General features: G+C 36.0%; 2 protein-coding genes across 2 annotated transcripts in view; one reads left to right on the forward strand and one right to left on the reverse strand.

The window, feature by feature from the left end:
• Nucleotides 1-19878, forward strand: part of OR51T1 (olfactory receptor family 51 subfamily T member 1) — a gene marked incomplete at its 3' end in the record, with an annotated part of 135866 nt that extends 115988 nt beyond the window's left edge. Inside the window, exon 2 of the mRNA XM_081280633.1 lies at nt 18879-19878. Within this exon, the coding sequence (XP_081136759.1) occupies nt 18898-19878 (981 nt within the window). The 5' untranslated portion in view covers nt 18879-18897. The remainder of the gene's footprint in view (nt 1-18878) is intronic.
• Nucleotides 4876-5826, reverse strand: LOC308642071 (olfactory receptor 51H1-like; the record flags this gene model as incomplete). The annotated part of the gene is made up of 1 exon (XM_081280673.1): nt 4876-5826. One exon carries the CDS (start codon nt 5824-5826, stop codon nt 4876-4878), a length of 951 nt encoding a protein of 316 aa, XP_081136799.1.
• Nucleotides 19879-24039: the final 4161 nt, after the last annotated feature.

Below are 24039 nucleotides of genomic sequence, written 5' to 3' on the forward strand. Positions count from 1 at the left end.
GAAAAATAGACCAATTTTATATACAACTATAATGCACCAATTAAAACATAAATAGAAGGGAGATAAATATTGCAGAAGAAGGGGATCAGGTAGAGGGGGGTGATAATGGTAAGAGAAAGTAATGAGGATTGAAATAGAGTAAGCTATGTTACATGCATTTATGAATATGTCAAAATGAACCCCACAATTATATATAATTATAAAGCCCTAATAAAAAGTACACCGAGGCACAGTTTTGAATTTTATCAGGCTCAAATAGCAAATAAGTGGGCACAACCACAAGTTGAAACCACATCACTCTGCTGCAAAGTCCATGCTGATCCCCAACCTTGTCTCTTGTTTCCTCTCCTGTGTATACTCAGGGCCTTCTTCTGCTTCCAAAAGGAAACAACTGCATAATATCCTCAAAATAAGGCAGTTAATCTAGTCCCTCTCTAGGTAAGATTTCAGCTCCCCAGTACATAGCAATGAGAGGAGCTTAAAAAGGGGGTGATTTAGTGCAGTGTGATTGAAGGTCTCAGCATCAGTGCTGACCTGGGAATAGTCTGTTATCTATCTGTGCTGAGCTCAGAAAGAGTGTTTGGAAAAGTTTATGACTTCTCAATGATACTGGAGCACCTAGTAGTAGTAGCAGTAATAGTAGTAGTAGTAGTAGTAGTAGTAGTAGTAGTAGTAGTAATTATATTGATCTAAACAATTTGAAAAATAAAAACAAAATCCAAAAGTATTTTATTATGGATAGTTTTGAGAAATATGGGCTTAAAAGGATGCATTCTATATTATTTTTGTAGTTAGCTTAATATATATGTGTGTGTCCATGTATAGACACTTATACATATATTCATGCACTTGAGCTAAGATACTACATAATAATGAGGATGAAAACTAGAAGTCAAGGGCTGTGGATAAAAAAAAAAGGTACAGTCTAATGTTGGAAACAGGCATGTAATCAAGAGGAATGCTTCCTGGGTAACTGAGGATCACCTGGAAAGTGAGAAGTGCTATCTTCTTTCCCAGGTAAGGATGTCCTGAAGTCAGCATGATTTTTGATTTGTAGACTTAATCTTTTTAGTGCTGCAAATAGATCCTATAATCAGAACTTCCAAGCTAAATTTATTGAGCCATGATATAATCCCAATTTTTCTAGCTTTAGGGATCTAGATTATGACTTAACATTAACACCTGATAATCAAGAATCAAGGAGTAGCCAGATGCTGTGGAAAATGCCTGTTATCCCAGCAGTTCTGGAGGCTGAGACAGGAGGATCATGAGTTCAAAGCCAGCCCTAAACAACTTAGTGAGACCCTGAGTCCAAAAAATACACACACATATATACACACACACACATGAACTTGGGGATGTGACTCAGTATAAATAAATAAATAAACAATAAATAAAAGAATCGAGGAGGAGCTCCAACTTTATCTGGAGTCTTTCATGTTGGAATAACTTTCAGTTTACAGCTAGTGGCTAGCAGCTATGAGCAGCTCGGAGTGCTTGAAGAATCTACACTTGTTCAGGCCTGATAGGAACGCCTGCAGGATGGGATGCTCTGCTCTAGCAAGCCGAGCCCTTAGTGAAACCACATCCTTAGCACTTGTGGTTAGTGTGGCCAAGCTGCCAGGCCAGGAAATTGATAGCCAGGAGCTTCGACATGGAACTTCTAACTTAGAAACCCCCTCCCCTAGGGACAAAGACCCTTCCTGATGATAGCAATATTTAGAACATCTCATAGTGTGGTTACATTAGGCATAAGATGATTGGCTTATGGATACTATCTTGCTTGTGTATGACTGATGGGCATGCCCCACTCGAACCTTATAACAATTGTATGCATTCCAAAAATAAACTGAGCTACTGGAGATGACCTGAGGTGGGTCTCCAGCCAGTTCTCTCACCAGCTCCTGGAGTCTGTGTGTTGATTCCCCGTCATCTCTACCCTCGCGCCTCCCCCCCAACCCGTCCCCCCTTGAAAGCAAATAGTTGACCAGAACCACAGCACTTTCAGACAAGCTTGTTCCCTTTTCACATTTTACTCTTGAGATCAGTGGCTATGGTAAACAGGAAAATTGCCACCTAAAGAGGTCTATCACCTAATTTCTGGAAAGTATGTTACATAGAAATATGGAATCAAGGTTGCTAATAAAAATGACTTTAAGATAAGGACACTATCCTGGATTACTTAGGTGACCCTAGTCATCTAAATGTAATAAATAGGGTCAAAAGCACACATACTAGGGTGATACCATATGATATGAGTGAAAGATTATGGCCTGTGTTATATTGTTTTAATGATTATTTGTTTTTAACACATCAGGACCCCTAAGGCTCCATCTCTGCTTGGTGTTACATTCAGTGAACAAGATCTCCAACGGACTTTCTTGAAGAATTAGGCCAAGAAGGTGTTTACTGAAGGTGTCTTCAAAAGAGGATGGTGAACTCTTGGTAGTGAAATATGTATTTAGACTTCATAACTCTTTTTTTGTGTGTGATGCTGGGGATTGATCCCAGGGCTGTGTGCATGCAAGGCAAGCACTCTACCAACTGAGCTATATCCCCAACCCCAAGACTCCATAACTCTTTGCACATCTTTCTCCATGTCCATTGTTTTTCACACAAGAGCTACTAATAATAGTTTACATTTCTCCACAAGATTTTCCTATCAAAGCCAGCTTGGCTGTTCATATTCTCTTTCCCATTTCTTCTCTCCTGACCTGGCTCTTCCCAGCTATGTGCAGCTGTCCTGAAGTTGAAGCACATGAGAAGGAAACATTTTTCCCAAACTGAAAATTAAATAGTTTTAGAAATTTTGTATGCCAAATAAAATTGAGATTAAATTTATGTGTTTCTGTCAATGTATTTATGTGCAGCATTTTGTTGGGGAGGATATTCTGTGGCAATTGTGTTGTTTATATGTTTGATTGGTAGTCACACATCAATTAGATTTTCTTTTATTTTCAAATTTATAGTGAGTTAGTTATGTTTAATGGTTCATATCTGATAAGCAATTTGAATTGTGTCCTGAACTGCTTACAATTGATGAACACTGGGCAATGACAATGACAGGTTTACATGAAATTTACTGTGAAATAAATCAGGCACCAGCCTAGCAGTTCAGATGCTCATGTAAATATTCCACCTCTAGGATGTATAAACCTGTTCTGCCCAAACATTGTAGAACATGCCTGCTACACCTTCTTGTGCATCCATCATTAACACATAATGAATTTGATCATGCATTCAAAATAAACTTTTTCTAAGGCAAGTTGGTTTTAATTTTTTTTAATTAGTGCATTTTAGGCATACATGATATTGCATTTAATTTTTACATAGGCATACAAGTATGGAATAAAATTTGCTCCATTTTTTCCCTAGTACTTCCCCTTGTCCTCCCCTCCCTGCTCTGTTCCTCTTCCTCTACCCTACTGATCTTCCTTCTATTAGAGATTTTTTAAGATTGGTATTTTAGAGATATACATAAATGTGGAATTTACTGTGGTGTATTTATATTTGTACATAGATAATTTGGTCAGCCTCACTCTGCAGTCCCTCCCTTCTCCTGTCCCTGTCCCTGTCAGGAAACCCTGAGACATGGATCAAGTCTCAATTTACAAACTTCAGAATCAATAACTCTTAATCTGAACTTAGCCATTCCACAAAGAAACTGCAAGACCTTGAACGAGTTACTTAAATGATCTGAGTCTCTTTTCCTCTCTGTGTAAAATGTCCATGATATCTGTTTTCAAAGGTTGTTGGGAGAATCTACTGAAATAATATATAAAAGAATTATTAGTGTTAACAAATTAAATATTTACTCTAATGTAATATCACTTGCCTTTTAATTGTCTGTATGCATATTTTATAGATAAATATTCTAGAAATTGAGTGTAAAATGGATGCATTTTTCTCATAAACCTGGAGGTTACCATAATGACTGCATTTTGTTAGTGTTAAATACATACTTGTTGAATGAATAAATAATCCCCCTGCAAGCTGGTTGAATAATTTTTAACACAATTCTTAAAACAGGCATTAGCATCAATGTAAAAACACATTGCATTTGACATATTCATACCCACACACCCGTGTATTGCATCTTTAAATCTCCTTATTGTGCTGAGAATTTTTAACATTCCTTACATAAATCCGAAAAGTAGTTTTATTCTGTAAAATTTTTACTGGTTCATCTACTATACAGCAGAATTGGAGCCATTCATGTTGGGTCAAGAGAGTAAAGGAAGAACTTGTATTAGTATACTAAGTATTTGACAAAAACTAGAACTATGTTAACTCTATAGAGAGGTGATATTACTTAAAAGAAAAGGTATGTATTAAGTAACCACAGATGAATCTGATTTAATCTTATCATAGACACCCTTCACCCCTTAAATATCTAGAAACATAGATAAATGTTGCTTGATCCTATAACAGTTCTCTTTTCTCTATCTAAAAATGAAATATTCCATATAGCCAGTCTTTCAGTAGAACTATAGGGCTTATTGAATTTTTCTTGATGTAATTATTATTTATTGATAACTAAAGGAAAATATTACTTAACATTACAATAATAAACATAAGTGTTATCTGTGTAAACATATTATTTTATATCAGAGATGTTCATCTCCATTCCAAAGAATAAAAATTACTATGTTCCTTAATTAAACTGGATTTTGTGACACCACATATCAAAATGCATGCATTCCAAAACAGAATATATGCAGAACAAGAATGACTAGTTTTGTATCTTCTCCCATGAGCCTCAACAACCCCACATTTTACGAGATGTGCAAAATTTGATTGCAGTGTAAGTGCTGAAAATGGAACTATTGACTTTTTCAGGGTCAACTTCTTTATCTTACATGTGATTCTGTTCCACTAAGCCCTGTTTATTCTCCCCTGGAACACGTGGATGATCCGTCTCCGTATCTGCTTGGTCCTCACACTGTAGACAATGGGGTTCAGCACAGGGGGAAGTAGCAGGTAGACATTGGCCATGAGTGTGTGCACTACTGGTGGTAAGTGTTTCCCAAACCTGTGGATCATGGTGACACCAATGAGAGGAACATAGAAGAGGAGTACAGCACAGATGTGAGAAAGACAAGTGTTGAGGGCTTTGAGCCTTTCCGCTCTGGAGGCAATGCTCAGCACCAACTTCAGGATGAGTACATAAGAAAAGAGGATGATAAGGGCATCGAGCCCCAGCGTGAGAATGACGATGATGAGGCCATAGAGGCTGTTGACGCGGGTGCTGGCACAGGCTAGCCGCATTGCATCTTGGTGAAGACAATATGAATGAGATAAGACATTGGAATGGCAGAAGGGCAGTCGCTTTATAAGGAATGGCACAGGGAAGACCACACAGAATGCCCGGGTGAGGACAGCTATTCCAATCTTTCCAATAACACCATGGGTGAGGATGGAGGTGTAGTGTAGTGGGTCTCGGATAGCCACAAATCTGTCAAAGGCCATGGACACTAGAACTCCGGATTCTACTACTCCAAAACCATGGATAAAGAACATCTGTGTGATGCATGCATCAAAGGAAATCTCAGGGGCATTGAACCAGAAGATGCTGAGCATAGTTGGCAAGGTGGACATGGAGAGACTAACATCAGTCAGAGCTAAGAGAGAGAGAAAGTAGTACATGGGCTCATGGAGACTCTGGTCCACCTTGATGACTGCCAGGATGGTACCATTCCCCAAGATGGTTAGTGTGTAGAGAAATCCCAGTGGAAAGGCCATCCATGGGTTCTTGTCTGGCATCCCTGGGATACCTGTCAGAATGAAACTATGGTGATTGGCCTGTGATGTGCTCCAGTTCATCATGGTCTTCTCAGCACTGGATGAAGTGGGACTCTCCCACTTAGCTCACAGCTCCTAAATTGAAATTATTTTCTCATATGAGATAAGTAAATGAGTACACAGATTAAAAAAAAAACAGAGGGAAGAATTAGGTTAGATACCAGTGTCAAGACACTTTCTGATTTGTATTTTTGCTTTCTAAGAGAGTTGCATGTAATTGCCTCCTTTTTCTTGAATTTAACTTGTTCTTCTGAAAAATTGAGATAAGACTGAACACCCAGGGTTCATACAGGAGAGAATTTGGATTGCTTCTCCTTTGGCAATCCTAAAGGTTTGGCAGAAAAGAATCAGCCATACTCAAGGATTTAATAATAGAGCATTTAGTTAAATAATAGTAACTTTAAAATCCCGCTTAACTCAATGCCATCACCACACATACACCGATACAGAATACCACTGCCAACACAAATCCACATCATATAAGTCTGTGTGACTATATTTTTTTTAAAAAAGAACACACGCACATACACACACACACACACATACATACACATTGCCTAGGCATTTATTGAACTATATTTGTAATGAATTACATGTGCAGAAAGTCACATTTAATTCATGTATTTAAAAAACATTATTTTTCCTAACTTCATTTTAAGATAGTAAAAAACAGAGTAAAATATACTGACCCATACACAACCTCATATAAGATACGCAAGAATGTATCACACACACACATTTTATTTTGAAAGTCTTCTAACATATCAGGAGTTTGGACGTTATTCCTGGAAACTCTTCCTTCATCCTACCAATATTTAAACAATTTTCAAACTTGTCTCTAAAGCATATAAACTGTATTTCTTCTTCCTATTTTTATAACTAATAAATGTTATAGCATACTTCTTTCAGATTCCCATAATAGATCTTTCTGTATCCACTAGTGCCATTTCCCAATAGATTCTTCATTCTGTAGTCAGAATATGTTTTAGAAATCTGATTTATTCATTATAACAAAGGTTAATTCATAGGCTTCCAATGTACTTAGAGTCCTAAATATCTACATTAGTCTTCATGGTGAGCATAATTCAGCCCCAAGTTGTTTCTCTAGCACCACTTTATACTATTTGCTCTCCCTTTGGTCTTTTTTTTGGTGGGGGGTTACCAGGCATTGAACTCAACTCTCAACCACTGAGCCACATCCCCAGCCCTATTTTGTTTTTTATTTAGAGACAGGGTCTCACTGAGTTGCTTAGCACCTTGCTTTTGCTGAGGTTGACTTTGAACTCGCGATCCTCCTGACTCAGCCTTCAAGCCCCAGGAATTACAGGTGTTCAACAACACACCTGGTGCTTTGGTCTCTTCAATGCAGCCACATTTGTAGTCTTTAATTTCCTGGATCTCACTAAGATACTCCCTAATATTTTCTTTCTTTCTTTCTTTCTTTCTTTCTTTCTTTCTTTCTTTCTTTCTTTCTTTCTTTCTTTCTTTCTCTTTTTCTTTTTCTCTACTGGGAATTTTACTATTGAGCTACATTCCCAGTTCATTCATATATATATATATATATATATATATATATATATATATATATATATATATATATATTGTTGATGGACTTTTATTTTATTTACATGTGGTGCTGAGAATGGAATCCAGTGCCTCACACATGCTAGGCAAGTGCTCTACCACTGAGCTACAGCCCCTGTCCTTCCTGCTCCCCTCCAGTACTTTTTAATTTACTTATTTATTATTTTTTGAGATGAGATGTGGATAAGTTGCTGAGACTGATTCTAGAACTTATGATCCTCCTACCTCAGCCTCCCGAGTAGCTAGGATTATGGGTGTGAGCCACCATGCCCAGCTTGATATAGGTTTTCTAAAATTTTTCCCCCAGTTCCTTTTGCTTTCTCCTACTTTTTCTAATGTTTCCCTTTTCCTAGCCTATCTGTCCTTCTTAAGTAAGTTATTTCTAAGTATTTATGGTAGTTTAAGACTTCTTGGTATGCTGCTTTCACATTCTGGACTTTTTCTTCTTATAAATGAATATAGTTAATTATCCATGATGTAAATATTTATTAAATTTCTCTTTCTCTCTTCTTCTTCTTCCTCTCTCTATCTCCCTAAAAATTAAATTCCCATGAAGAAATTTTTTTTATTTATCACCTCTTTGAGCACATGCAAAGCTTATATGAGCATTTGCTTACGATTTGAATAAGAGAACAAAAAAATGAATGAATATGGATAATTGAATGCCATTCTTTTTTCAAGGAGTCTTGAAAAGCTGCAGACATCTCCTTGATCTTTTTCATAATGATTAGAAATCATTAATTATGGGGAAAAAACCTTTTATTCTAAAAGGCCACAGACTACAACTTAAGTGGGAAATTTTTGAGAGGTACTGTAGTATCTTTTATCTCACATTTGTACTTGTGAGAAAAAAAGTCTTAAGAGCTGGTCTATGGACCTCAGTCTAGAAGGGGAGCAGACCCATAAAAGCAGATGGCTTGCCCACTCCTTCTGCTCATGGTTTCTCTGTTGTAGGATAAAGATTTGCTGTTTGGGAAACATGATTACAAAGAAACTATTTTCTGTTCGATATGTTAGGAATCTTGAAAAGTAGTGGAGTTCACTTACGAATGTTGTGTTGTTTCTTGAAAAGAGAATTCAGGCTTCTCTCCAAAAAATAACCAGAGCCAAATCTAAGCAAGCACTTTGTGCTTCTGGCTTTGTGCTTCTAATCTTCTTGCTGTACTTTGAGGAAGGAGCTTTGTTATACTTTACATGGTAGGTGGAGCCATGCTTCTTAAGGTCTGTTGATCCCTCATTCAAAACAACTCTAATGGGTTTCAGTTGGGAATGATCAGTTGGCTCATCCGCACTGGTTATTTTTCTTGGGAAACTCTTGGAAAATCTTCTATGAACTCTTAAGTCTTCAGGGCCAGCTGAAGCACTGTCCTTCAATGCAAATAGTTCATTCTTGTTCCTCCTTCCTTTTTACCATTTGCTGGTCTGCTTTTCTTTATCTTAATGCGTTCTCCCCATCTTCTCCATCTTTTCCCCTCATTCCTGTCCCCATTCTCCAACTTTTCTCATTTATTTTCTTAACTATTTAGCCCTCTATTTTCTTTATCATCTAATGAAATTTCTGTTTATTCTTTCTCCATATAATTTTATTTCTTATTTTTCTACACACTATGTCCTCTCCTACACAATGTCTTCTTTGATTCCTAATAATGACACTCATATTTTACCTTGTCTTTATTTCTTAGTTTTCCAACAATGAATAACACTCTAGAATATTCTCATCTGTCTTGATCATCTCTCTTTCTAGAATTTCCTTGAGAATTTAATAAAGTAATAAACATAAATAATCCTACCCAGAATTCCTATGTGTAGAGGGTATGAAAAAGGTCTGTGCTCCAAGTCAGCATTACTTTGGCTCTGTCCTTTACTGAGACTAACATGCAGGGCACTTATGAAGATTACTCAAACCTCTGGTGGTATATGAAAACATCATGATTCTATAAGGATTTTACGGCTACTTCGGAAAGTATCCCTTGAGGGGCCTAATGTACTCCCATCTGGGTCATTCCATCCTGATGTCCCTGAGAACTCTCAATCCTTCCTTCATCAGCCAGACAGCCCTTTCTGCAGTTTGCACCTCTCAAATTTTCTTCATTTTGATTATACTAGTATTCTCTCTCTCTCTCTCTCTCTCTCTCTCTCTCTCTCTCTCTCTCTCTAGGTCTTTTAACTCTAAAGCTAGTCTCAGACTCAATAATGACATTATGTTGAAATTTTCCCTATTAAAATAGGGCTGGAGACCACTCTTGCTTTTGGTTGGAGAGGATGATTGTCTAGACACTGTCAACCAAAAAAACATGAATTTCTTTGAAATTGTTGGATTTTCCAGGTTATAAATTGAATCTACAACATATAGATTGTTTCACTTGTTTTAATGCATTTTGATGTAATGATATTTTTTGTTTATAGGACAGTTCTTAAAATTACAGGAACAGTTGGTTCCTCCACCTTGTGCCTTTGTGAAGTCAGTCCTTAAATTATCCACAAGGAGTTGTGTCCCTTTTGATCTCATTTACTTTCCTTCTTAGGTACCTTCATCTTCTGGTAGTAGATATCAAAAAGTCAGATATAAATAATTACACTTTTTTAATCCATGACTTAGAGTGTATGGTAAAATTTTATGTATTTACCTTTTTTGACTATTGTTTTTATCATTTAATTTAAATGTTACATTAAAAAAAAAGCATTGTGCATCATGGGTTAATATCTTTTGACAGAGGTATGCATTGTGTAATATTTAAATCAGGTTAAATATATCTATTTCCTCAAATATTTCTCAATTATTTGTGGTGAAAACTTTCAGAATTCTTTTTTATAGTTTTTTGAGATGTACACTAAATTACTGCCATTTATAGTCACCAGAATCTCTTGCTCCTATCATCCTGTACTAAGTACTCATTGATTAACTTTTCCCCATCTTCCCCTCCATCCTACTGTGCTAGCCACCATTCTATTCTCAACTTCCTTGAGATCAACTTTTTTTTTAGGCTCCACAGATGAGTGTGGTCATCCGTGGTTTATTTCACTTAACATAATGTTATCAGTTTTGTGGGCATGGTGGTGGCATGAGGTGTTCTGGTGTTCATGCCTTTGGTTGTCATGTGGTCATCTGCTTTCTTTTGAACTATGCTACCATTTTCATTCTCGCCATGATTGGCAAGATTGAAGCAGCAATCTTGCTGCAGAATTTGGGAGCTATGGTCTTTGTGCATCGTCTCATGAAAAGTCTTCCATTTTGCCTTCTAATGTCTCTCCTACCCACACTGCCTCCATTAGGATGCCAAGAGTCATGCCTACACTGACACCCAAGTCAATGGCATCTGTTGTCTGTTGCCTGGGATCTTCGTCATTGTCCTAGATACCTTGACCCTTTTGAGCCCTTACATTGTAACTTCTGGGCAATATGGGGCATTGTTTCCCAGGAAGAGGCTCAAGACTGTCAACATCTCTCTCTCATATTTGTGCAGCACTAGTCTTCCGGTGCCTATCATTTGTAGGATCCTGATTAATTACTCTGGGAAGCATTTAGCACCAGTGATATGCGGTTCATTTCATATTGTACACATAGAGCACAATTTTTCAAGACACTGATTGTACACAGAATATTTTCCCACCATTCTTGTCTCATACATGTACTTAGGGTAATGATGTCTAAATCATTCCACCATTGGAAAACTGGAAATGGAACCACCATCTGACCCAGCTATCCCCAAAGGACTTAAAAATATCATATTCAGGGACACAGCCTCATCAATGGTCAATATCTACTCTCTGTTCCATCCTGTTGTGTACAGTGTCATGACCAAGAATATCTGATGGTGAATTGTACAAGTATTCTCTGGCAGCAGAATTGGCCCTTATGACATCTACTATTATTTCTTGCAGTCAAATCAGAGAAGTATCCAATGAGCACTTCATAATAGAAGTTCCTACAGAAATGTAAATACTCTATTATCTCTGCTAATATAATAATCATTAGGCACACACAATTATTGAGCACTTGAATCTTGGCTTGTGCAAATGGACAACTAAATTTTAAATTTAATTTTAGTTAATTTAAGTGTAAATTTAAATAGTCCCATAAGGTTACTACTAGCTACTTTATTAAGCAACACATATCTAATATATTATGTCATGTAATTGCCTAATAATTTTGATGAAAGCAAGATAGTTTGATTACATTAATACTTTACATCCCATCTGGAAGTCAGTATGGAGATTGGAAAACTGGAAATGGAACCACCATCTGACCCAGCTATCCTACTCCTCAGTTTATACCCAAAAGACTTTAAAAAAATAGCATACTACAGGGACACAGCCACATCAATGTTTATAGCAGCACAATTCACAATAGCTAACTTATGGAATCAATCTACATGCCCTTCAGTAGATGAATGGAGAGGGAAACTTTGGTATATATACACAATGGAACATTACTCAGCATTAAAAGTGAATAAGATCATGGCATTTGCAGGTAAATGGATGAAGTTCGAGAATATAATGCTAAGTGAAGCAAGCCAATCCCCCCCCCAAAAAAAAGGCCAAATATTTTCTTTGATATGAGGACACAGATGCATAATGGCCATTGGGGTTGGGGGGAGCATGGGAAGAATGGAGGAACTTTAGATAGGGCAATGGGGAGGCAGCGGGAAGAAGGGGGTAAGGGGGCAGGAATGATGGCGGAATGAGTTAGATATCATTACCCTAAGTACATGTATAAGACAAGAATGCTGTGAAAATATTTTGTGTACAATCAGTGTCTTGAAAAAATGTGCTCTATGTGTACAATATGAAATGAATTGCATTCTGACATCATGTAAAACAAATCAGAATAAAAAATGATACTTTTAATAACAAAATGTTATATAATAATTTTAAAGTTATTAATATACAATAAAATTAACAGATTTTTTTATATGCCCCTGTAAGTTTTGACAAGGCATAGAGTCATGTAACCACCACTGAAAACAAAATAGCCGAAGAATTTTATCACATCTCCAAATTTCCTCACATTTCCCCTTTGTGGGTGACTCCTCTATGCATACACAACCCCTTTGCAAACATTAATTCATTCTCTATTCCTGTAATTCTTCTTATTTTCAGAGTGTCATACAAATGGAACTCTCTAGTATGCAATCTTCTGTGTCTGGTTTCTTAGCATGATGTACTTAAGTTGAATCCATGCTGTTGCATATACTGACAGATTACTTATATTTATTGCTAAATATTTTTCTGTTTTATATCATTGTTAATAACTTTTTCAAGACAAAATTCCAGACCATTCTGGCTCTATTATAATCATTCTAGTGTTCAGTGCTGAACACAAGGTGTTTATTTTCTTGTGCCTGTATTTATTTATATATCTTATAAAATAAGTGTATACTTCTAAGGTGTTGGAAGCAGGAGAGGAAAGTTAGAAATATCATATACAAAGGATGAAAGCATGGCATATCAAGTGAGCTGGGAAAATATGGAATTCCACATATACTTTGGATAATTTCAACCTCATTTCCATGTGTACAGCTATTCTGACTTTCTTTGATTGTAGCACTGGGCATTGAACTGAGGGGTGTTTTACCAATTAGCTACATCCCCAGTTCTTTTTACTTATTTATTTCTATTTTTGAGATAGGGTTTCATTAACTTGCTGAGGCTGACCTGGAACTTGGAATCCTCCTGTCTTGGTCTCCTGAGTAGCTGGATTTATAGGAGTGTGCCACCACACTCTTGTCTTTTTTATTTTATTTTATTATTTTTGTGGGTGGGTTACAGTTTCTTGCACTGTAGTATGATAACCTAACAGATGTGTTTCCTCCCTGCTATTCTAGATAATTCATATGAATAGGAACCTTTCTACTTCATTGTATTCCAAGTGCTTAATGTGGTTCAGACCATATAGTGGGATCATAATGTATTTTCTTGAATGGAAAAATCAATGAAAACTTCTTTATTAATGTTGATCTAATGTTTCTCTCTGTCCTCGTCCAAACTTCATATTTCTTCTGAAATTTTGTCACTCAAATTTGCTGATGAGACCAGAGGAAAGGGTATTATTTATCTATCATTCTGAGCATTATTTGATGTACAATTTATGGAGTTAGTTACTTCTTCTAAATACTGATTGTAATTAGCACTTTTTCTTAGGGTGCTTGGCACAGATTCAGTGAGAATATGGATGCAAAAATGTTTCAAGGAGTATAAAAAGCCATAGAAATTAGATATTACCAGGATTACTACTTTACTCCCTGTTACAGAGAGTTGGATTCTGGTTCACATGAAGCTTAATTCAGATGTACTTGGGAATCAAGCAATATATAGGATGGGTTGATTGAGGATAATATATTGAAACCATTTTTCCTGAATATATGCATGGAAATATTTACAAACAAGTGTAGTGTAGCATATTTTTTAAGATCAATTGCTTTGAAATAAGGTAGACATGGTCTTAAGCATAGACTCTGTAGTTTGTTAACTTTTAGCTGGGCAAAGTTATTAAAAATCTCTATGAGTTTTCACTTCCTCATTATGAAATAATGAAGAATACTCATAAAGTTGATTTTAATTTGGTACAATGTATTTAAAGGAGATATATATATATATTTATATATATATATATATATATATATATATATAGAGAGAGAGAGAGAGAGAGAGAGAGAGAGAGATGGTGTGGGGGGAGTGTTGTGTGTGTGTATGTGTATACACATACATATATACATATGTGTATATACACATACACACATATACATACACACATACATAGTTATATATAACATATATAAAGTTATATATAAAACATGATTTTCAAATCTTAGATTACTTTTGCTTGCAAGGTAGGTTGCCTGCAAATGTGACTCAGGATGACTTCATAGGAGCAGTTCCTGTGTGTGTGTGGGGGGGGGGATAGAAATGATTAGACAGATAGTGAGACCTGTTAGGAAGAACACATATTGGAAAGAAAGAACAGAAGAATTATTCTTACTGTCCTATCCTAATCCAGCTCTGACATTCAGAGAGCCTCTCTGACTGAGACTCTGTAGCCTGAGGCTGGGGGAAGAGGAATAGGTGTACTTATATGACACAGGCAGGCTGTTTTTACAGTCTCCTATTATTTTCAGTCCCTGAGGCCAGAACTTTCTCCTAGGCTCTGATAGATGGGGTTTGCCTTGGGCCTAGGAGCAGGGTTTGAAGCTGTTTCTGAGCTGCTGTAGAGGAGCATATTCTTATGGGTCGCATCACTCTTGCTCCAAGCAGCATATTTAAGTAATCAACTTTACTTTCTGTTGCCTGGTGACTCTACTGGGTCATTGCCTATAAAGAGCCCACCATGGGAGCTGGCTTATTCTCTGCTCTGTGGTGGGGCTGAAGAGAAGCTGGTGGCTCTTTCCACTGATGTGACCAGGTAAGAAGCGTGCAAGAAAGATTTAAATGGAGAAGAATTTTAAAATGAGGAATACTAGAAGAGCAGGAGGAAGAAAAAGCAATGTGTAGATGGGAGTTATGACGACTAAGGCAAGTGAAGAGGTAGTAGTAATGGTATAATGAATCAGGGATGAGATTGAGATATGGAGATTGAGAAAAGAAAGGAAAAGAAGAGGCAAAGAGATAAGAAGTTAGGACCCAGAACTCTCTGCTTGTGGCTACAATTTTTTTAGCAGCTAATTTTGTTAATTGAAACTGCTTTTTTTGAGATCTTGCTTTAGTAGCTAACATGGAGAGAGAGAAAGAGTGTATGCTCAAACTATAAAGAAGCTCACCCTCTAGGCAGAAAGAAGAGATACTTTGACATAAAAATTATCAATATTCACTCTGATTCATTATTAAGAATCAAAGTAAATGTCCAAGCATTAAGATGGACAAAGATTAGAAGTAGAGGGGAATTTTCAGTTTAACACATTCTGGATTTGTCAAGGAAAGTTTTGGATTGTGGAAGGAATAAGAGCTAGTGTTGAGGAGTGAACAGAAGATAGAAGTTGGTAAATGAAGAGAATGCCATAAAACAGGGATGTTGAGTTATATATCATGAAGGCACAGAATTGGGTGGGTCTTTTTCAGATAATTTTGCTTAGCCTTTTCTTTATGTATGGGCAGATGCTATTTTCTACCTAACCAGTCAGATAGACACTTGTACCTGAAGAGAGAAAGCATTAATCCGTTTTCCTGGTTAGTGAGCAATGTAGGGAAAACCTTAATGAACTGTGTCCTACAGGCAGCTCCTGAGTGTATGAGCTTAACATGAACACGCTGCTTCTCCTCCTGCCTACACATGTCCATTCATAGGACACAATTTCTCCAGCAGCAAAGTGAGACTCTGTCACCTTCTCTTTTCCTACCCACCTCTCATTATCCGGGAACTTTTTTTTTTTTTTTTGGGTCCTTAATGACATGAGATACTATTCAAACACCAAAAATTAATTGGTATCTGCTTTATAGGAAATTTGTCCCTTGATTACTCTTCCACTCTAGAATTCTCCTCTACATACACCCAAGACATGAAGACACACAATACAAACATATGCAGACATTTACACACATTTCCAAACACACTTGTACTGCACAAATGTTCTTTAGAGAGCCATGAGGACCGAGGTTCTTATGCTCATCTCTATCCTTCCTTTGAATTATAGAGCTATATAAAAATAATATATTTTTTAAAAGAAGAAAATATAGCATCCAACTATCTGGATTGTCTTATAAGGCTGACATCTCTTTTGGTCTGAAGTTTGGTAAGATATAATGAACTTTAGAGTTAGTAAATCTGATATTGAATTTATATCTATTTACGTTGGATACATTAATTAGCACGTTCTATTTCCCTTTCTTCAAAACAGGAAAAAAACTCATTTAAAAATTTTCCTAGATTTTTTTGAAAGTACACAAAATGAGGTTACCAAAATGGATAGTATGTATAAAAAAATCTTAATTATTTTCATTTTCTCTTAATTTACCATCTTTCTCCCAATTAACTAGATGATCTTCAGGGTGTCTAGAGAGATTATTTCCACATGGATCATTCTTCCCTCAAAACTTCCAGATCCAATCTATATTTCTCTAATCCATTCTTTATCTACTTTTGTCATTTAAACATCTGTCAGTACATCTAATATAAAATTGATTTAGTTTTTATTAATTGCCAGTCATTGTGCTTGTCTCTGAGAAAATATAAAGATGAAAAACCCATATGTTTTTTTGTTCCCAAAGAGTTGACATTCTGGTTGGAGAAAGAAATGTGATCCAGAAATAAAAATTTATATCTTATAAAAGTATATGTAAAATACTTTTGGAGGAGATTCAATATGTTATGCATTGTAGAGGGATTCCTGGATGTTTACCATAAAGAAAGAGATATACTCTTAATGTCTGTGCTTAGTAGCAAAAAAGAGAAATAATGACACAGAAATCTCAGCTATCTTTTGTTTTCCTATCTTCCTTTGGGTAGGAATGGCTATTCCATTTCTCCATGTAGTAGAAGTTCTTAATTAAGGTTTGCCTTGGCTTCTTTCCTCATTTATTCTCACTAGGTTGAGTAAATTTTGAATATGAAAACTGTTCTTTACTCATTCCTGTCTCCCTGACTTTCACTACAATTTGACAATTAAAATGATGAGTGTTTGATTTGATTCAGCATGTTTGTAATCTCTATCACATTTGGCAATGCTTTTCCTGATTCTTAGTGTTATTTTCCAGTCAAATCCTAGACAACTATAATACAATAATACTTAAATATAACATCATAAAATATTTTTTTCCTGTTGAGGTAAGAAGTGAGTATTTCTATTATCATCATCAGTAGGCTGGAGGAGGTGTACAAATTAACATTGCTCATATTTATCCTTACATGATGCTCTGGAATTAGAAAATTTCTTATATTTACTGTCAGCAGTGCATAAATATAACTACTGGAAGATGAGGTCACTTAGAACTGACCGTGTCCATTTAACAACTAGGCCAGATATATCACTCCCAGTCAGCTCTTTAAAGTTGACTACTTGGCCTAAATAAAAACAAAAATCAGGAATTATTATTCTTTTGACCAATAGTTGTTAAACAATTTCTGAATGGCCATCTTAAGTATAAATTCTATACTTCTGTCTCCTTAGGACACCATTTCTGGGTTCTCTTGTATCTGTCATTCTAGGGATTTTCTCATCCATTCAACTCCTTGTCATTCCAACTTATGATGTCAACTCAGCCTGCCTGTCCCTAATTGGTTTCTTTTATCCATTCTTCCATCTCATTTACAATTTTTCCAAAGTCATTTATGGCATTCTCATGAGAGCCTTCCATACATTTCACCTTGCTTATAAATAATCTCAAGTCCATTCCAACATGGACATGGCAAGACACTCAAAAAATAATTTCATCAATAGAATAAGCATTCAAATTAATATAATTGTTTTAATCAACAAGAGAAGAAAAACGAAGAAGGAGGGATGCAGGATTTGTTCCTGTATCCTCCCAATATCATAAAATGGTGCCAACATTCATGGCCCCATCACGTTGTAGTTAATGAAGCAAGGCATGGTCTCCACAGTGGTTCATTAAACTCCTGTCATGACTTGAACACAATAGCAGAACTGAGGTACAAACTGATGTGGCAGGGTATTTTGTCTAGGCTTACTTGCTAAGACTAAATAAGAATATCTGAAGTTGTATATTCCAGAATAATGTTTGGAAATCTGGACAGGATTCAGCAGGACAGTCAAGTAAATGGATTCAAATTCCTCTGGTAGATATTCATGAGAAGTAGAAACAAAAACCCTGAGGTGTAAGATAGAGGAAAAAATAGAACCTAGTTGTGTTGGTAGACCTGGAAAGCCATAGAGAGAGACAGAAATAGAGGACACAGTGAATCTCAGGCTCAAAAATATGTGGAATGGTAAAAGCAAGAGTTATTGGAATTAATTCCATTCAGTAAATGAAGTAACAAAGCCCTAATACTAAAAGGATATTTCTAATAGGAGAGTATGAGGGGAGTGTGGTACAAGGATACCATGTCCAAGGATACCTCTGGATACATCATCCAGGACCAGTTTCTAACAAAGACATTGTGGAGTACGCCCCACAGGTGCCCAGAGTGGTGCTTGTGTACTTCTCTATTATTTTTTTAGTGACTTATATAGCTTGGAGACTTAATATAAAGACCCCCCATCCAGGTTATATTGTTTATTATATATGCCTGTGTTTTACCTGTCTATAAAAATTTTTTTATTTCAAGTCAGGCTAGCCTAGAAAATAAGGTGACAATGAAACTAGGGAGACTGATGGATATAATCTGGAAATGATTATAATCTGGAGTCAGGAAAATATGGCCAGGTTCTAAAAAGAGCAATCCAAAACACTGTAGAAGGATCTGATCTGATAGACACAGGGATTAGATTGGGAGTGTTGAATAAAGAGATACAATTGTGTAATCGGGGAAGCGTTTATGAAGAAGCTAGGATTATAAAAAAGGATTAAATGGCAAATATTATCTTTATTGTCTTTCTTTCCAGGGTGTGCCCTCATCTCAGCATGTTCATTTTCAATAACACCACGTCCTCCTCCTCCTCCGGCTTCCTGCTCACTGCGTTCCCAGGACTGGAACATGCTGATGTCTGGATCTCCATTCCTGTCTGCTGTCTCTATACCATTGCCCTCTTGGGAAACAGCATGATCTTGTTTGTCATCATTACCGAGCGGAGTCTCCATAAGCCCATGTACTATTTCCTCTCCATGCTCGCAGCTGTTGATCTGTGTCTGACCATCACGACCCTTCCCACTGTGCTTGGGGTTCTCTGGTTTTACGCCCGGGAAATCAGTTTAAAAGCTTGCCTCATTCAAATGTATTTAGTGCACACCTTTTCCTTTCTGGAGTCCTCGGTGCTGGTAGCCATGGCCTTCGACCGCTTCATGGCTATCTGTAACCCACTGCAGTATGCTATTGTCCTCACAGACATGATGAGCTTGGTGATCGGACTCATCATCTTCATACGACAAGTAATTTTCACGTTTCCCTGTGTTCTAGCCTTGAGTAATGTGTCTTTCCGTGGAGGCCAAGAGCTTTCCCACCCGTTTTGCTACCACCCAGACATGATCAAATACACACATTCCAATCCCTGGATCAGCAACTTTTGGGGCATGTTTCTTCAGCTATTCCTGAATGGCACAGACTTGCTGTTCATCCTTTTCTCCTACGTCCTGATCCTCCGTACTGTTCTGACCATTGTAACCCCCAGGAAGCAACAAAAAGCACTAGGCACTTGTGTCTGTCACATCTGTGCTGTTACTGTTTTCTATGTGCCAATGATCACCCTGTCTTTATCACACCGTCTCTTTAATTCTACCCCAAGGGTTATCTGTAGTATTTTGGCCAATATTTACCTACTCTTACCACCTGTACTGAACCCGGTCATTTATAGCCTGAAGACCAGGATGATCCGCCAGGCCATATTTCAGCTGTTGCAGTTCAAGAGTTCAAGGCGCCCCAATATGAGGGGACTTAGAAAAAGATGAGATTGAAGAGAGAAATGGATTTGGTGACTGAGGCAATTCCATTTGGAATATAGGCGTGGGAGAACAGAAAATTGTTTCGTTAAGCTTATCAGAGTTTCATAAATACCACAATTCAAAACCCATTTAATTGTGTATATGTTCTTCAGACATTTAACAAAATGACAGTGTCTCCTGTGTGTGCACATAAAAAGCACAATAAAGTCATTTAAATCCAATGGAACAATTTATCTGTTTTAAAATATTAATTCTCAGACCAGAAATAAATGACAATAATTTTATATTTGCATCCAACTATATATTTTTTTCACATTCCAAGGGAGCAATGAAGGTTTTCTTTGAGTTGGTAAAAATAAAAGTTGCATGTGTGTGCAAAAGCACACATATAGAAATTTGTGGTTAAACACTTTAGGAAAATCTTGCACACTCCTTTCAATTTCTTTTCAATTCCTTCTAGAGAGCACTGTCTCCTCACAGATACACTCTTTGTACATCTTTCTTTAATTCCCCCCCCCTCTCTCACACACACACGCACACTCTTTTTCTCTTGCTCTCATTTGCTTAGTCTATTTGAATATATTTGGAACCTTTTTCTGATTATAAATGTCATATAAAATTTAGATTAAAATTGTGAATATATTGAGAAATACAGAAAATTATTAAAGATTATTATAATCCCACTAATGACATTTTATATATGACCTAATCTTTTTTTTAAGCAAGTCAACATAAGTGCACACAAATATACACATATACATTTACAGATTAACACAATAATATATGCTTATGTGTCTCTTGTTTGTATGATATTATTCTCTGTTAAGTCATAGTACTTTGTATTATCTTTTCTTTGAGTCTCTACCAGAATAGGCAATTTGTTGTTCTTTTATGTGTATTTAAGTTTACCAGATCTTAGTCAGTGAGTATTAATATTTGTTTACTTGTTCTCCCCACTACCAAACTGTGAGCTGCTTCATAGCAGGCCTATGTCTTATGCTTCATTTGATCCTTAAGACCTGATACACTGCCTAATATATACCACTTAGTTGTTAGTGTTGTCTTGCATGGGTGAATGACAGCATATAATATTTATATCATGGTTAAGGTTATGAAGTCCTATTATTTAACATTTCAGTTACTCTTGACATATATCCTAATAAATATATATTTGATCATACCACTGATTATGTTCTTAGAGTACTAGTAATATGAACTGTTAAACTTAGAAGGAAACAAAGTAACTAAATTTAGTGTAGTAACTGAAATTATAGGTTTAAGAATCATACTATCTGCATTAGCATTCAATCTCTGAACACATTTGACCTTTATTTCCTTGGAAAAGTTGTTGATTTTTTAAGTTTTAACTTCCTAATCTACAGAATAGGAGTAATCAATAAACCTATCACCCTGTGCTCTTGCAAAGTTAATGTTGCTGATAGAGGTAAACATATAGGCCAATAGGTTGACACCTGGTAAACCCTGGGTATATCCTATTATTTCTAATTTACTATTTAAATATTATCCATACAACTAATCACTTGTTAACAAAAACATGTTTTTCCTTTTCATTTTTCCATTCTTGTTTTCTTAGAAAAAATTCCCATCCAGAGATGATAGTTTTACTTGTATTTAAATAAATTTTAAAGTCACCTCAGCTCTTAATTTATTTTAATTTATCTTTGTGTGTGACACCATGTCATGCCCACACTTAGGAAACTTTAGGCTGTCATTTTTTCCTACTAGTGTTATTTGACCAATCAATCTATATTGCATTATTTTCTGATATTGCTTTATTATATGTTGTCAGGTCTTATATGGTGTGTTATAATGCCTTGATTCTCTTTCCTTCCTCTGCCTATTAAGTTGGTGAGTGAACCACACAATCTTACCCTGTGTAATAAATGTCACCATCATATTGAGCTTTAGCCTAGTTTCTGTTTTTATCTTATATTCTATAGTCTCTCTTGTTACTCAATTTTTAGAATTGTTGTAGTAAATTTCCAAAGAAATGTTACTGTAAGCTGAACTGGAAATGTATGAAACCTATATAAGAATGCAGAGAACCAGAACATGGACCTGTTCAGTCTTCAGATGCAGAAACAAGATTAATTGACATGTTGTCACTTAAGAAATTCCTGTCTGGCACAGATTTGAACTTCTGAGTTTGGGGCAAACACTAAAAGGAGTATAAACAGTGTTTTTCATTTCACTCATGAAAATGTATGTGTGTTGGGGGGTTTAACAGAACATTTTTTTAGGGCAGCTTCAGGACATAAAATTCAGTTACTCACTGATTTATTTTTATTAGAGGGTTTTAATGATACATAATGGTTGAGCTTATTCTGAGAAAGTCATACATGTCTGGAATTTGATTTACTCCATCTTAGTCCCTGTCTCCCCTTTTTCCTCCCATCCTGTCTCCCATTCTCCTTCCTCTGCTTTAGTGATCTTCCTTTTATGTGTCTATGTATTTATTTTTGATGGCTGCTTTTTATAAATACACAATGGTGGAATACCCTGTGAAATACACACACACACACATACACACACACACAGCATGATTCTATTAGATTTATTCTTTGTTTCTACCGACTGATTCTTTTTGTTTGTTTGTTTGTTTGAGCCCAAGCAGGCTACATTTTCTATCACTTCAGATGTTCATAGTACTTGTAATATTTTCATAATCATCAAAGGCTCTTTGATTGTTAAGATTGTTTCTCAAAACAAGTTGGAGGAAAAGTTGCATAAGACTTCCAGCCAGATGCCATTCCATATGTACTATAAAAGTACTGGAACTACACCAAGATATTCATTATGCCATTTTTGTGTGGAAACAAAATACAAGTAAGAGAGACAGATATATGAACTAATGATTATGACAGAATTGGTGAATGTGTGGGTCCCTGAGAAAGAACTGAGTAACAACCTGGGGAGAGGCAAGATTCACCCTTTCTTCCCTGATTAGGGAATCAGTCAGGGTCAGCTACCCAACAATAAAACCTTATCTAAACTCACCTGGAGACAAAAAATAAATATGAATATTTAGCCATCAGAGAAAAACTTCTTGAAAATGGTTCTTTGAAAGAGAAATAATATCATATGTGAGTTCTGTTTAGACAATAAAACATTAAAATATATTAATTTTTTCCCCAATTCATATAAAAAGTGTTAAGGATTGACTTATTCTAAATACATACGTGTGCATACACACACACACACACATATACACACACACACACACACACACACATATGCATATAGTACTAGGGATACAACTCAGGGTTGGTCTATCACTGAGCTACATCCCCAGCCTATTTTCTTTATTTTTTTTAAATTTTGAGACAGGTTCTCACTAAGTTGTTGAGGACCTCATTAAATTGCTGAGATTATTTTTATATCTTTACCTGTTATTAAGTAGACACAAACAAGAAATACACAAGAAGCAAATGATTTTACAGAAAATAATTTGAGGAACCCAATCATCTATAGTTGGTTGTTATCTTTTTAAAATATAAAATCATACATGCATGTATAAGATTTTATGTTATATAAATATACATTATTTATATTACATAAATATAAAATAATTCTGAAATTATTTCTAGCTTACTTAGTTAATTGGCTATATCATAGTTTTAAATACCAAATACTTAAATAATCACAAGAACCATACTTTATAAAGTTTATTTTAGAGCAGTTAATAACTCAGTTCTTTTAAAACTACCATATATGTTTTTTTTTCTTTCCTGCTCCTTACTAAAAGTACAATCATCTATCTACTTATAATAGTTATTACTTATTGGAACTCTGGAATTATGTGGGGAAAAAAGAATTTTTTTTGTTTTACCTTAAAGAATGCTGTGAGAGAGTTTAATCTCATAATACAGGGCTATGAAAACTTTGAGGTAAAAAAATTACTGGTTGACCCTATTTTATTGTTAAAGAAGGAGGAGAAGGAGGACATTGTTCCACCTCACAACAGTGACTTCACTTACATGGGAAATCAAGAATTCCTACAAAATAGCTAAATTTCCCTCAATGAATATAACATGCCTAAGAGCCACCTGAAAGAAAATCTGCAACCAGATTGGGGTAGCATCCTTTAACCTCTGACTTGTCTGATATTCATTATCTGCAGGGGACAAGATTTACTGGCACATGTAC

This window comes from Spermophilus citellus, assembly GCF_964194105.1.
Source record: "Spermophilus citellus genome assembly, chromosome: 2".
Lineage (NCBI taxonomy): Eukaryota > Metazoa > Chordata > Mammalia > Rodentia > Sciuridae > Spermophilus > Spermophilus citellus.